Source organism: Salvelinus fontinalis, unplaced genomic scaffold (genome assembly GCF_029448725.1).
Source record: "Salvelinus fontinalis isolate EN_2023a unplaced genomic scaffold, ASM2944872v1 scaffold_2431, whole genome shotgun sequence".
Classification (NCBI taxonomy): domain Eukaryota; kingdom Metazoa; phylum Chordata; class Actinopteri; order Salmoniformes; family Salmonidae; genus Salvelinus; species Salvelinus fontinalis.
Window position 1 is genome coordinate 1 of NW_026602640.1, and position 13,577 is coordinate 13,577.

The following is a 13,577-nucleotide window of genomic DNA, read 5'->3' on the forward strand; positions in this document are numbered from 1 at the left end:
CTGTATATATTATATATGAGTCAGAGATGTAGGCTACATAATCCTGTATATATTATATATGAGTCAGAGATGTAGGCTACATAATCCTGTATATATTATATATGAGGCAGAGATGTAGGCTACATAATCCTGTATATATTATATATGAGTCAGAGATGTAGGCTACATAATCCTGTATATATTATATATGAGTCAGAGATGTAGGCTACATAATCCTGTATATATTATATATGAGTCAGAGATGTAGGCTACATAATCCTGTATATATTATATATGAGGCAGAGATGTAGGCTACATAATCCTGTATATATTATATATGAGTCAGAGATGTAGGCTACATAATCCTGTATATATTATATATGAGGTAGAGATGTAGACTACATAATCCTGTATATATTATATATGAGGCAGAGATGTAGGCTACATCATCCTGTATATATTATATATGAGGCAGAGATGTAGGCTACATAATCCTGGAGATCAAATTGTCTGCGGGTCCAGAAGAGGGTGAGTAAAGTGAACAGCAGCAGCTACTTAGAAGATGTGTGTGTTAATTCTATTTGTACAACATGCTGTCCCTTCTCAGTTTGGTATGAATGCTCTGCTGCTAGCAGCCTGGTTCGGTCGCCTCAACATCCTACAGATCCTCGTGGCCTCTGGAGCAAAGCTCAACTCTGAAAACAAAGTAAGTTATTCAATTCATTACATGAATTGACCAAATTCAATGGAACGGATCCTACCCTTAATGATGTAGAATTGCAGATGGGACTACATCATGCAATTTCCTTAATGTTTTTTTAGTGTTTTAATTGTGTCTTTTGTGTTACAATTGTGTCTAATTGTAACTAGTCATAGCTTGTGGAATTCAGGCAAGCAATATGCTGTTTGTATTTATGCCTATGCACACAAAAGAAAAGCCAACTTAACCAATTGCTTAATCAGGGGTTCTCTGTGAGGGGTGGACTTGAAAAGGACAAGAAGTTGAGCTCATGTGTTCAAGTTTGATCACTCAACAAATACTGCTCGAAGTTAGCTGAATTTGATCAAGCTTGTTGAGTAAAATTAAATTCATGTTTGCTCAAAACCAAACCTATCATCTTCATATTTCCCTGCAGGTTGGTTTTCAGAATTGTTTGTTGATGAATCTTATGCTACATTTTTCTGAACTAACCCAATCTGTTAGCAGTTGGACTTATTGCACCAGTTACTGAGATGTTCCAGTTTAGATGATTTAGGTCTCATTAATCAAACTTCTCTACCCCAGCAGTCAATTTTGGATATCCTTACTCTGGCTGGATTCCTCAAAAACGTACACATCACTTTGCAAGCCAGCATAATGTGTTTTGCAGGGTTGTGTCAGACCAGTGTGTTATGGTGTAATTAGACCCTCAAAGAATGATACATTGTCATAAAGAGTTTAATTTGAAAAACAACATTCACCAACATTTTTGAATTTTAGCATCCAGGCAATGGCGGAGCAGTTTCTGCATATTGCGCCTTTAAAGCTTGCAAATATAATGCTCTATAAGTTGATTTATATGTCCTAATAATTGACTGACTTACTTGACTTACGCCTTTGGCTCCTATGAGGAGCATAGGCCATTGACAAATGTACTCCATCTGACTCGGTTCGGGGCAAGTTTTTCCAGATCACACCACTTGAGGTGGCTTTCAGTCATTTCTGTCTTATAATTCATTTTTGTATTATAATAAGACTTATAATATGTTATGTATCCGTCTCTCTGTCAGAATGGGCTGGGTCTGCTGCACTGTGCCGCCCAGCGGGGTCATAGCAGAGTGCTGGAGTTCATCATGGAGGACCTAGTAGAGGATGTACTGCTGGACAGGGTGGACAATGTGACTGCCCCACACCACATTACTGGTTCTTTACTAGCACGCTTTCTGCACTTTACTAGTTCTTTCAAAGACCTTTCCTAGCAATGTTGTATTTTCATGGGAGTGCTTTCCTTACCCAGGACTTTCCCAGTACTGTCCTAGGGCTTTCCTTTCCTTATACGCTCCCTGTGTGTGATTTACTCTCAACCCTGCCTGGTTACAGGATTAACAAGGAAAATTGATGATGACACAATTAAAAAAATCTTGTTTACTTTAAGATTGTATTAATTCAGTATCACCACCCTCTGTGCACAACAGATACCTTGAGGGTTTACTATGCTACCTATTATTTATCCTGTGCCATGTTAGATGTGTTCACTAGGATGTCAAACCTGCTTGTCGCATGTTGGCTGGACATCAGTGACATCAAGCCCCCCCCCACCCCCCACCCCCAACAGCCAACTGTCGCTTACAGAGTGACAGACTAGTCCCTTGCTCTGTTGGCTAAACGGTTGGCTTGTGTGTTTGTGCAGGAGGTTATGAGTTTGAGTCCTGCTTGGGGCAGAACAGAAGACACTCTGTTATTCCATACTGTCAATACTTTCATACTGTAATTTGGTCATATCGTGTCATTTGGTCATACTGTGATGTTGTCATTACTGTTACTGTCTTCTTATAGTTAATCCCTCACTCCCTGTTTTACTGTCAGTCTGGGAAGACAGCGTTTCACCTGGCTGCAGAACATGGACAACTAGAGGTGGTTGAGTTCCTCATCGGTATGGGCTGCACTCACGGCCTCAAGGATAAGGTAGGTACCGACGTTGACACATGTGCACACACACACACACACACACACACACACACACACACACACACACACACACACACACACACACACACACACACACACACACACACACACACGTATAGGTGAATGCATGATTAGGCTAGTGTTACAGTAGCGAGAGAGTCAACATGAACTTTAAACACCTTTGGAAAACGCGTTTACATTACTTTTCATGTGTGTGTGTGTGTGTGTGTGTGTGTGTGTGTGTGTGTAACTAAGATGGTATCATGTAAATATAACATGATGTCTTTGATGTGTTTTATTGTATAGGATGAAAACATGGCCATCCATCTAGCAGCCAAGCATGGACATAAAGAGGTCCTGCATAAGTTAGTTGAGACAGGAGTGGACATTGACGAGAGAAACATAGTGAGTAAAGAACATATTGTCAGGTGTGGTGTGGGGTTAAAAGCAGCCCAGAAACTATATTTTATATTCCATGCATTTTAGCTGTTGTGGTTCCTGCTTCACTTATAGGGATAATGATGAGAGAAAAAGGTTTACTATTCATTTATGTTTTGCTTTTAAACCTTTATTTTGCCAGGAAATAACAAATTCTATTTTACTATAATAACAATTAGGATTACTGTTACTTGTTCTATTTTATATTGTTGATTATTCCCTATTCTGTTGATAGAATGTAAAGCTGATGGAGGCTTGTTGTGACGTGATATTTGGTTCTCCAGGACGGACTGACACCTCTGCACCTGTCCTCTGACGGAGGTCACTATGAATGTGTCAAACTACTGCTGGAGGCCTGCTGTAATGTCAACGCGCTGACAAACGTAAGGGTCAACTTTCAATGAACTATAACTCATAAAGGCTTTATAGAGCATTCATCTATATATTCATATAGCGGTAAACGTATGGGCAGAGGACCACCTAGAAGTGGGTGCTTCCTATGCTCTGACTGGGACATTCTCTTCCAAGACAATGATGTTAAAACTCTTGCAGAGACAGGCACGGATGATAATACATGATTTCTTAAGCATCTAAATATGTCTTAGAAAGGGTTTCTAAAGACTTTGTTGAGTAAATTGTAGTTAGTTTAAAGTGGTACCTGATTATCACATTTACATTTAAGACTGAATCTGAGATGGATAGATAGATAGATATTTCTATAGCACTTTTCATTACAGGTTTAATGTCAAAGTGCCACCTAATGTGTGAGACTGAGAGGTACGTCAGTGAGTCTGAACTGTGACCTGTCCCAGTATGTTGTTGTCTGTGCAGAAGAATATGAATGCCCTCCACTACGTGGCCCAGCACGGCTTAGAGAGGGAGACCAGTCTGCTGCTGCAGGCGGGCATCAACACAGACACGGTGGATGGCGTGAGTACACAAGCCAACCTTCAACCATACTGTACATACTACACTAGTTTGTGCATCGGTTAGCTCCTCTGTACGAATAGTTGGTAGCACTTATTGCAACTTGGTTAGCTCCTCTTTCAAACTACAATAGTGAACAGCCAAGTCTTTTAGTTCAGCCCAACAGCTCAGAATACACCAGTAGGGTTCAGCATCTGCACCATGTCCCCTTTCCACTTTCTCTTTTTCCTAACTTTTTACAACTCAGAGAATTGTTGCCACATTTGTTTGTATAATTCAGTGCATGTCCTATATTGATGTTTTCCGTTTTCAGTAAAAGTGTTTTATTTATTTACATTTTTAAGGAGTAGGGCAGTCCCACTCCTCTCATATGTTTGTTGTATTGGATAGAGAAAGTTAGTAAACAGGTGTTCTGACATGCTAGTTTGCTCGTTTTAAACCCATGCTGCAGCAGTTGGGTCCTGGAGGCAGCAGCTTCAAGACACAAAAGGTGTTTTTTCAGTGGCTCAGTGCAGAATAGCTTCTCTCCATAGATCTTTGTTTTAGTTTGTGTCTGAAACAAGACCACAAGCTACAGTACAACAGGCCTTTTCCTCCTACGTACCACTAATCAAAAGAGAACCATTGCACTCTGCCAGAAGCTTGGCTGGTGCGTAAAACCCGCCAATTCAGACAAACAGAGAGGTGTAATGGGTTCTTACTGAATACCTGTCTGTGTAAGCTGTCCTTGATGCAGTGAACATTATAAAACACATTGAATAATGAAGTAAGCATAATGCAACGTCTTTTTGAGTGCAAACTCATTACACCTCCGGAACTCCCTCAATGACAATCTCAAAGCTGCTCAGACTGGTGGTGCATTTAAAGCAGGCCTTAAGACTCATCTCTATCGGCTGGACTAGCCTTGTTCCTAAAGCAGGCCTTAAGACTCATCTCTATCGGCTGGACTAGCCTTGTTCCTAAAGCAGGCCTTAAGACTCATCTCTGTCGGCTGGACTAGCCTCGTTCCTAAAGCAGGCCTTAAGACTCATCTCTATCGGTTGGACTAGCCTCGTTCCTAAAGCAGGCCTTAAGACTCATCTCTGTCGGCTGGACTACCCTCGTTCCTAAAGCAGGCCTTAAGACTCATCTCTGTCGGCTGAACTAGCCTCGTTCCTAAAGCAGGCCTTAAGACTCATCTCTATCGGCTGGACTAGCCTCGTTCCTAAAGCAGGCCCTAAGACTCATCTCTGTCGGCTGGACTAGCCTCGTTCCTAAAGCAGGCCTTAAGACTCATCTCTGTCGGCTGGACTAGCCTCGTTCCTAAAGCAGGCCTTAAGACTCATCTCTGTCGGCTGGACTAGCCTCGTTCCTAAAGCAGGCCTTGAGACTCATCTCTGACGGCTGGACTAGCCTCGTTCCTAAAGCAGGCCTTAAGACTCATCTCTATCGGCTGGACTACCCTCGTTCCTAAAGCAGGCCTTAAGACTCATCTCTATCGGCTGGACTAGCCTCGTTCCTAAAGCAGGCCTTAAGACTCATCTCTGTCGGCTGGATTAGCCTCGTTCCTAAAGCAGGCCTTAAGACTCATCTCTGTCGGCTGGACTACACTCGTTCCTAAAGCAGGCCTTAAGACTCATCTCTGTCGGCTGGACTAGCCTCGTTCCTAAAGCAGGCCTTAACTTAAGACTCATCTCTGTCGGCTGGACTACCCTCGTTCCTAAAGCAGGCCTTAAGACTCATCTCTGTCGGCTGGACTAGCCTCGTTCCTAAAGCAGGCCTTAAGACTCATCTCTGTCGGCTGGACTAGCCTCGTTCCTAAAGCAGGCCTTAAGACTCATCTCTGTCGGCTGGACTAGCCTCGTTCCTAAAGCAGGCCTTAAGACTCATCTCTGTCGGCTGGACTAGCCTCGTTCCTAAAGCAGGCCTTAAGACTCATCTCTGACGGCTGGACTACCCTCATTCCTAAAGCAGGCCTTAAGACTCATCTCTATCGGCTGTACTACCCTCATCCTAGACTCCTTTTGTTGTATTCATGATATTGTTATATATTTTGAAATGTCTTGTTCGTTATATTATCATTCAAAATATATTTTACTGTATTTCCTAGTTTATATTTCATTTTATGCACTTTGAAATTATTCTTGCATAATGAAAAGAGCTTTACAAATGTAACAAATTATTATTATTTACGTGTCATCTGTTGTATGTGGTAACCATCAATGTGTATCTAATTTTACCTTGTGTTTTGAACAGCAACACACATCCCCTCTTCACATCGCCGTGCTCCACAATCACACTGAGGTGGTACGGCTGCTAATAGACGCTGAATGTGACCTGGACATATCTGACAATGTGAGTAATGTTTCCACTCTCTATGGGCGTTACGTAATCACCATACTGTATGTAAACATTCTATGCAGTGCATTCGATGATTTGTTAGGCCAACAGTGCATCGTGTACCTTAAAGTGTCTGTATCGAGTCATCGTGTTGCGTGATAACCCATCATGAGTTGGCTGGGATCTATGTTTGACGTTGTTTACATTAGCATTGAGGTAAAGACCATAGAACAGAAGGCACAGTACAGTATACTGCCATAACACTTGTAACACTAATGACCTAATTCGTCTATCTCTTTCTTTTCCTCTCTCTTTTCCTGTCTCACTCTCTCATTCTTTCTCCCTTTCTTTTTCTCCCCGCCTTCCCTCTCTCCCTCCCTCCTTCCTTACAGAGGCTCCAGACAGCCCTGCACATCGCAGCAGAGCATGGAAGACAGGACATCGCTGAGATGATCCTCATAGCTGGGGTTAACCTCAAACTACTGGATAAGGTATTTGATTGAATCTAAATTTAAAGGGTCATTTTTTATCTTGTTTTTTATTTACCTTTAGAAGTGAAGTGATCCATTAAAACATGGCGGAGCAAACAAGAGCGCCTGTATGTGGGAGTTGTAATGGATTGTTAATAACGTGTAGATTAAAACCTCTTCAAATGTGTTATCTAATTTCCAATGTGGTTGGACAACTCATTGAGGGTATCAATCACTGGAGAAATGGTATCTAAATCGTATCAATACAGATAACGTGTTTCACTTACAGTCATACTTGCAATAAAGATTCAATAATGTCAACTTTATTTTCCTTGATGGTAAAATTGCATTGGAAACAATGCTGTGTTTTAAAATAACTAATCTCATATAATACAAACATTTAACATCAGACATCCCAACACACTTAAACACAATTTCTAAGAAAGCTTCTATTTTCAAATCTCATCAGTCTGGCACAGCAGACGCTTTGTCCTGTGCGTAATAGCCCTGAGACTAGGTTAACATGTCATGGGCTCTTTGTGTAGTATGGGACCACCCAGTGTCTCACTGGTTTAATGAAATCATTTCCCCTATTCCCGTTAGCGTGTGTTTAAAGGGCTCAAGCATTATTGAATTCCAGTCTGAAGACTATGCCAGGATCCTGTTAATCAGAGCACACCGGAGAAAAACATTTTGCAACAGAAAACAATAACAACTATTTCTTATTAGACAAGTTTAGGTAGTACCTCTCATTTCACTGTTTCCCCCCACAATTAGTGCTAATGAACTGGACCCACGACCCAGGTGAATTACTGCTAATGAACAGGACCCACGGACCAGGTGAATTAGTGCTACTGAACAGGACCCACGAACCCAGGTGAATTAGTGCTAATGAACAGGACCCACGACCCAGGTGAATTAGTGCTAATGAACAGGACCCACGACCCAGGTGAATTAGTGCTAATGAACAGGATCCAGGTGAATTAGTGCTAATGAACAGGACCCAGGTGAATTAGTGCTAATGAACAGGACCCTGGTGAATTAGTGCTAAAGAACAGGACCCAGGACCCAGGTGAATTAGTGCTAATGAACGGGACCCAGGTGAATTAGTGCTAAAGAACAGGACCCAGGTGAATTAGTGCTAAAGAACAGGACCCAGGTGAATTAGTGCTAATGAATGGGACCCAGGTGAATTAGGGCTAAAGAACAGGACCCAGCTGAATTAGTACTAATGAACGGGACCCAGGTCAATTGGTGCTAATGAACGAAACCCATGACCCAGGTGAATTAGTGATAATGAACAGGACCCAGGTGAATTAGTGCTAAAGAACAGGACCCAGGTGAATTGGTGCTAATGAATGGGACCCAGGTGAATTAGGGCTAAAGAACAGGACCCAGCTGAATTAGTACTAATGAACGGGACCCAGGTCAATTGGTGCTAATGAACGAAACCCATGACCCAGGTGAATTAGTGATAATGAACAGGACCCAGGTGAATTAGTGCTAAAGAACAGGACCCAGGTGAATTGGTGCTAATGAATGGGACCCAGGTGAATTAGGGCTAAAGAACAGGACCCAGCTGAATTAGTACTAATGAACGGGACCCAGGTCAATTGGTGCTAATGAACGAAACCCATGACCCAGGTGAATTAGTGCTAATGAACAGGACCCAGGTGAATTAGTGCTAAAGAACAGGACCCAGGTGAATTACTGCTAAAGAACAGGACCCAGGTGAATTTGTGCTAAAGAACAGGACCCAGGTGAATTAGTGCTAAAGAACAGGACCCAGGTGAATTAGTGCTAAAGAACAGGACCCAGGTGAATTAGGGCTAAAGAACAGGACCCAGGTGAATTAGTGCTAAAGAACAGGACCCAGGTGAATTAGTGCTAATGAACGGGACCAAGGTGAATTAGTGCTAATGAACAGGGCCATGCTGAATTAGTGCTAATGAACGGGACCCTGGTGAATTAGTGCTAAGGAACAGGACCCAGGACCCAGGTGAATTAGTGCTAATGAACAGGACACAGGACCCAGGTGAATTAGTGCTAAAGAACAGGACCCAGGTGAATTAGTGCTAAAGAACGGGACCCAGGTCAATTGGTGCTAATGAACGAAACCCATGACCCAGGTGAATCAGTGCTAATGAACAGGACCCAGGTGAATTAGTGCTAAAGAACAGGACCCAGGTGAATTGGTGCTAATGAATGGGACCCAGGAGAATTATGGCTAAAGAACAGGACCCAGCTGAATTAGTACTAATGAACGGGACCCAGGTCAATTGGTGCTAATGAACAAAACCCATGACCCAGGTGAATTAGTGCTAATGAACAGGACCCAGGTGAATTAGTGCTAAAGAACAGGACCCAGGTGAATTACTGCTAAAGAACAGGACCCAGGTGAATTTGTGCTAAAGAACAGGACCCAGGTGAATTAGTGCTAAAGAACAGGACCCAGGTGAATTAGTGCTAAAGAACAGGACCCAGGTGAATTAGGGCTAAAGAACAGGACCCAGGTGAATTACTGCTAAAGAACAGGACCCAGGTGAATTAGTGCTAATGAACAGGGCCCAGCTGAATTAGTGCTAATGAACGGGACCCTGGTGAATTAGTGCTAAGGAACAGGACCCAGGACCCAGGTGAATTAGTGCTAATGAACAGGACACAGGACCCAGGTGAATTAGTGCTAAAGAACAGGACCCAGGTGAATTAGTGCTAAAGAACAGGACCCAGGTGAATTAGTGCTAAAGAACAGGACCCAGGTGAATTAGTGCTAATGAACAGGACCCAGGTGAATTAGTGCTACATAACAGGACCCAGGTGAATTGGTGCTAATGAACAGGACCCAGGTGAATTAGTGCTAAAGAACAGGACACAGGTGAATTAGTGCTACATAACAGGACCCAGGTGAATTAGTGCTAAAGAACAGGACCCAGGTGAATTTGTGCTAAAGAACAGGACCCAGGTGAATTAGTCTAATGATCAGGACCCAGGTGAATTAGTGCTAATGAACAGGACCCAGGTGAATTAGTGCTAAAGAACAGGACCCAGGTGAATTAGGGCTAATGAACGGGACCCAGGTGAGTTAGTACTAAAGAACAGGACCCAGGCGAATTAGTGCTACATAACAGGACCCAGGTGAATTAGTGCTAAAGATCAGGACCCAGGTGAATTAGTGCTAATGAACAGGACCCAGGTGAATTAGTGCTAATGAACAGGGCCCTGGTGAATTAGTGCTAATGAACAGGACACAGGACCCAGGTAAATTAGTGCTAAAGAACAGGACCCAGTTGAATTAGTGCTAATGAACAGGACCCAGGTGAATTAGTGCTAATGAACAGGACCCAGGTGAATTAGTGCTAATGAACAGGGCCCTGGTGAATTAGTGCTAATGAACAGGACCCAGTTGAATTAGTGCTAATGAACAGGACCCAGGTGAATTAAGGCTAATGAACGGGACCCTGGTGAATTAGTGCTAATGAACGGGACCCTGGTGAATTAGTGCTAATGAACAGGACCCAGGTGAATTAGTGCTAATGAACAGGACACAGGACACAGGTAAATTAGTGCTAAAGAACAGGACCCAGGTGAATTAGTGCTAATGAACAGGACCCAGGTGAATTAGTGCTAATGAACAGGACCCAGGTGAATTAGTGCTAAAGAACAGGACCCAGGTGAATTAGGGCTAATGAACGGGACCCAGGTGAATTAGTGCTAAAGAACAGGACCCAGGCGAATTAGTGCTACATAACAGGACCCAGGTGAATTAGTGCTAAAGAACAGGACCCAGGTGAATTAGTGCTAATGAACAGGACCCAGGTGAATTTGTGCTAATGAACAGGACCCTGGTGAATTAGTGCTAATGAACAGGACCCAGTTGAATTAGTGCTAAAGAACAGGAGCCAGCTGAATTAGTGCTAAAGAACAGGACCCAGGTGAATTAGTGCTAAAGAACAGGACCCAGGTGAATTTGTGCTACATAACAGGACCCAGGTGAATTGGTGCTAACGAACAGGACCCAGGTGAATTAGTGCTAAAGAACAGGACCCAGGTGAATTAGGGCTAAAGAACAGGACCCAGGTGAGTTAGTGCTAAAGAACAGGACCCAGGTGAATTAGTGCTAAAGAACAGGACCCAGGTGAATTCGTGCTAATGAACCGGACCCAGGACCCAGGTGAATTAGTGCTAAAGAACAGGACCCAGGTGAACTAGTGCTAATGAACAGGACCCAGGTGAGTTAGTGCTAAAGAACAGGACCCAGGTGAATTAGTGCTAAAGAACAGGACCCAGGTGAATTAGTGCTAAAGAACAGGACCCAGGTGAGTTAGTGCTAATGAACATGACCCAGGTGAATTAGTGCTACATAACAGGACCCAGGTGAATTAGTGCTAATGAACAGGACCCAGGTGAAATAGTGCTAATGAACAGGACCCAGGTGAATTAGTGCTAATGAACAGGACCCAGGTGAATTAGTGCTAAAGAACAGGACCCAGGTGAATTAGTGCTAATGAACAGGACCCAGGTGAATTAGTGCTAAAGAACAGAACCCAGGAGAGTTAGTGCTAAAGAACAGGACCCAGGTGAATTAGTGCTAATGAACAGGACCCAGGTGAATTAGTGCTAATGAACAGGACCCAGGTGAATTAATGCTAAAGAACAGGACCCAGGTGAATTAGGGCTCATGAACGGGACCCAGGTGAGTTAGTGCTAAAGAACAGGACCCAGGTGAATTAGTGCTAATGAACGGGACCCAGGACCCAGGTAAATTAGTGCTAAAGAACAGGACCCAGGTGAATTAGTGCTAATGAACAGGACCCAGGTGAATTAGTGCTAAAGAACAGGACCCAGGTGAGTTAGTGCTAAAGAACAGGACCCAGGTGAGTTAGTGCTAATGAACAGGACCCAGGTGAGTTAGTACTAATGAACAGGACCCAGGTGAGTTAGTGCTAAAGAACAGGACCCAGGTGAGTTAGTGCTAATGAACAGGACCCAGGTGAATTAGTGCTACATAACAGGACCCAGGTGAATTAGTGCTAATGAACAGGTCCCAGGTGAAATTGTGCTAATGAACAGGACCCAGGTGAATTAGTGCTAATGAACAGGACCCAGGTGATTTAGTGCTAATGAACAGGACCCAGGTGAATTAGTGCTAATGAACAGGACCCAGGTGAGTTAGTGCTAAAGAACAGGACCCAGGTGAATTAGTGCTAATGAACAGGACCCAGGTGAGTTAGTGCTAAAGAACAGGACCCAGGTGAATTAGGGCTCATGAACGGGACCCAGGTGAATTAGTGCTAAAGAACAGGACCCAGGTGAATTAGGGCTCATGAACGGGACCCAGGTGAGTTAGTGCTAAAGAACAGGACCCAGGACCAGGTGATGTACTGTGTGTGATTGAATCCAGTGTTGTGGCTGTGTGTTGGTACTCTCAGCAGGGGAAGACTTCTCTGGAGGTGGCAGCCAGAGGAAACAATGTCATCTTAGTGGACATGATCATCAAAGCAGACCGGTTTTACAAGTGGGAAAAGGTAGGTTCATATTTAAACGCAAATGTAAAAACTCTTTCCATCATTGAACTGCAAGGTAGTGCCTGCAGCTCTACTTGGTGCATGTTGAGATCGACTACTTTAGGGCTATGCAGCTGTATCAGATCATCACGATTCCGGGATGAGTGTTTTAGCATTTCAGAATCAAATAGCAGTCTGCTTCGCAGTCAATCTCAAACACACACCCTTTCTTTGTGTACCAGGACAACGTGATCAGCGATGGTGATTCGTGGCTGGGGAAGCAGCTGAGCTTTAAGCAGGACCACCAGGTGGAGACCCAGCACCTGCGCTCTGTCACGTGGAGGCTGGCCACCAAAGACCTATCCCGCGGGGAGTGGAAGAGCCTCGCACAGCACTGGGGCTTCACGGATGCCCACATACGCTCCATAGAGCAGCAGTGGACAGGTGAAGCATTGGCTTGGTCTAGAAATAACCCCCAGCCCCTAGCTCGTTGTATTTTTCAGATCTGAAGAAATCACATAGGTCTAAGTAAAAATGAGATTTTTCCATCTAGCTTTCTATCTGATTTTAAGGGAGCTTCCGCCATATTGCTTACATTCATATGATTCCTTCAGATCTGCAAACACCAAAGAGCCTAAGGAATAAGGAGTTAGCAGCCTGGGCGGGCAGGTAGCCTTTACTTTAGAGAGGCTGACCAGTAGCCAGAGGGTTGCTGGTTCAACCTAGAGGGTTAATTGACAGATCCCAGGTACCATCTCCTGCCATTGTGCCCTTGAGCAAGGCACTTAAGCCCAGAACTGTCCTTATTGTAGCCCACCTATTTTATATGATAACTCTCTTATGACATTCACATATGTTAGGTACAAAGAGCTTCAAGGAGCATGGGCACCGTATGTTGCTGATCTGGCTGCATGGAGTAGTCATCGCAGGGGAGAACCCAATCAAAGGCCTGTATGAGGGACTGGCGGGGATCTCCAGGACCGACCTAGCTGGTGAGTCAATGGAACGGGGGACGGGAGTCAACACCCATCAGGTATTCGAACCTGAGCACCAGGGGTTGTCTTTAATAGGCACATCAGGCGCCAACCAAGGGGGCCAGGTACACGGTGTTTCCTCCGACACATTGGTGCGGCTGGCTTCCGGGTTGGAGGCGCGCTGTGTTAAGAAGCAGTACGGCTGGTTGGGTTGTGCTTCGGAGGACGCATGGCTTTCGACCTTCGTCTCTCCCGAGCCCGTACGGGAGTTGTAGCGAAGAGACAAGGTAGTAATTAC

The 13,577-nt window shown here is 44.0% G+C and overlaps 1 protein-coding gene across 1 annotated transcript; it reads left to right on the plus strand.

Annotated features, from left to right (window-relative positions):
- Window positions 1–57: 57 nt before the first annotated feature.
- On the plus strand, window positions 58–13,519 carry LOC129850894 (ankyrin repeat and death domain-containing protein 1A-like; the record flags this gene model as incomplete). The annotated part of the gene is made up of 11 exons (XM_055917067.1): window positions 58–685; window positions 1,750–1,857; window positions 2,546–2,644; window positions 2,954–3,052; window positions 3,370–3,468; window positions 3,917–4,015; window positions 6,248–6,346; window positions 6,724–6,822; window positions 12,231–12,326; window positions 12,548–12,749; window positions 13,166–13,519. Coding segments are annotated over exons 1-11 (1,498 nt in total), but the record flags the coding sequence as incomplete, so codon positions are not given.
- Between the last annotated feature and the right edge of the window lie 58 nt (window positions 13,520–13,577).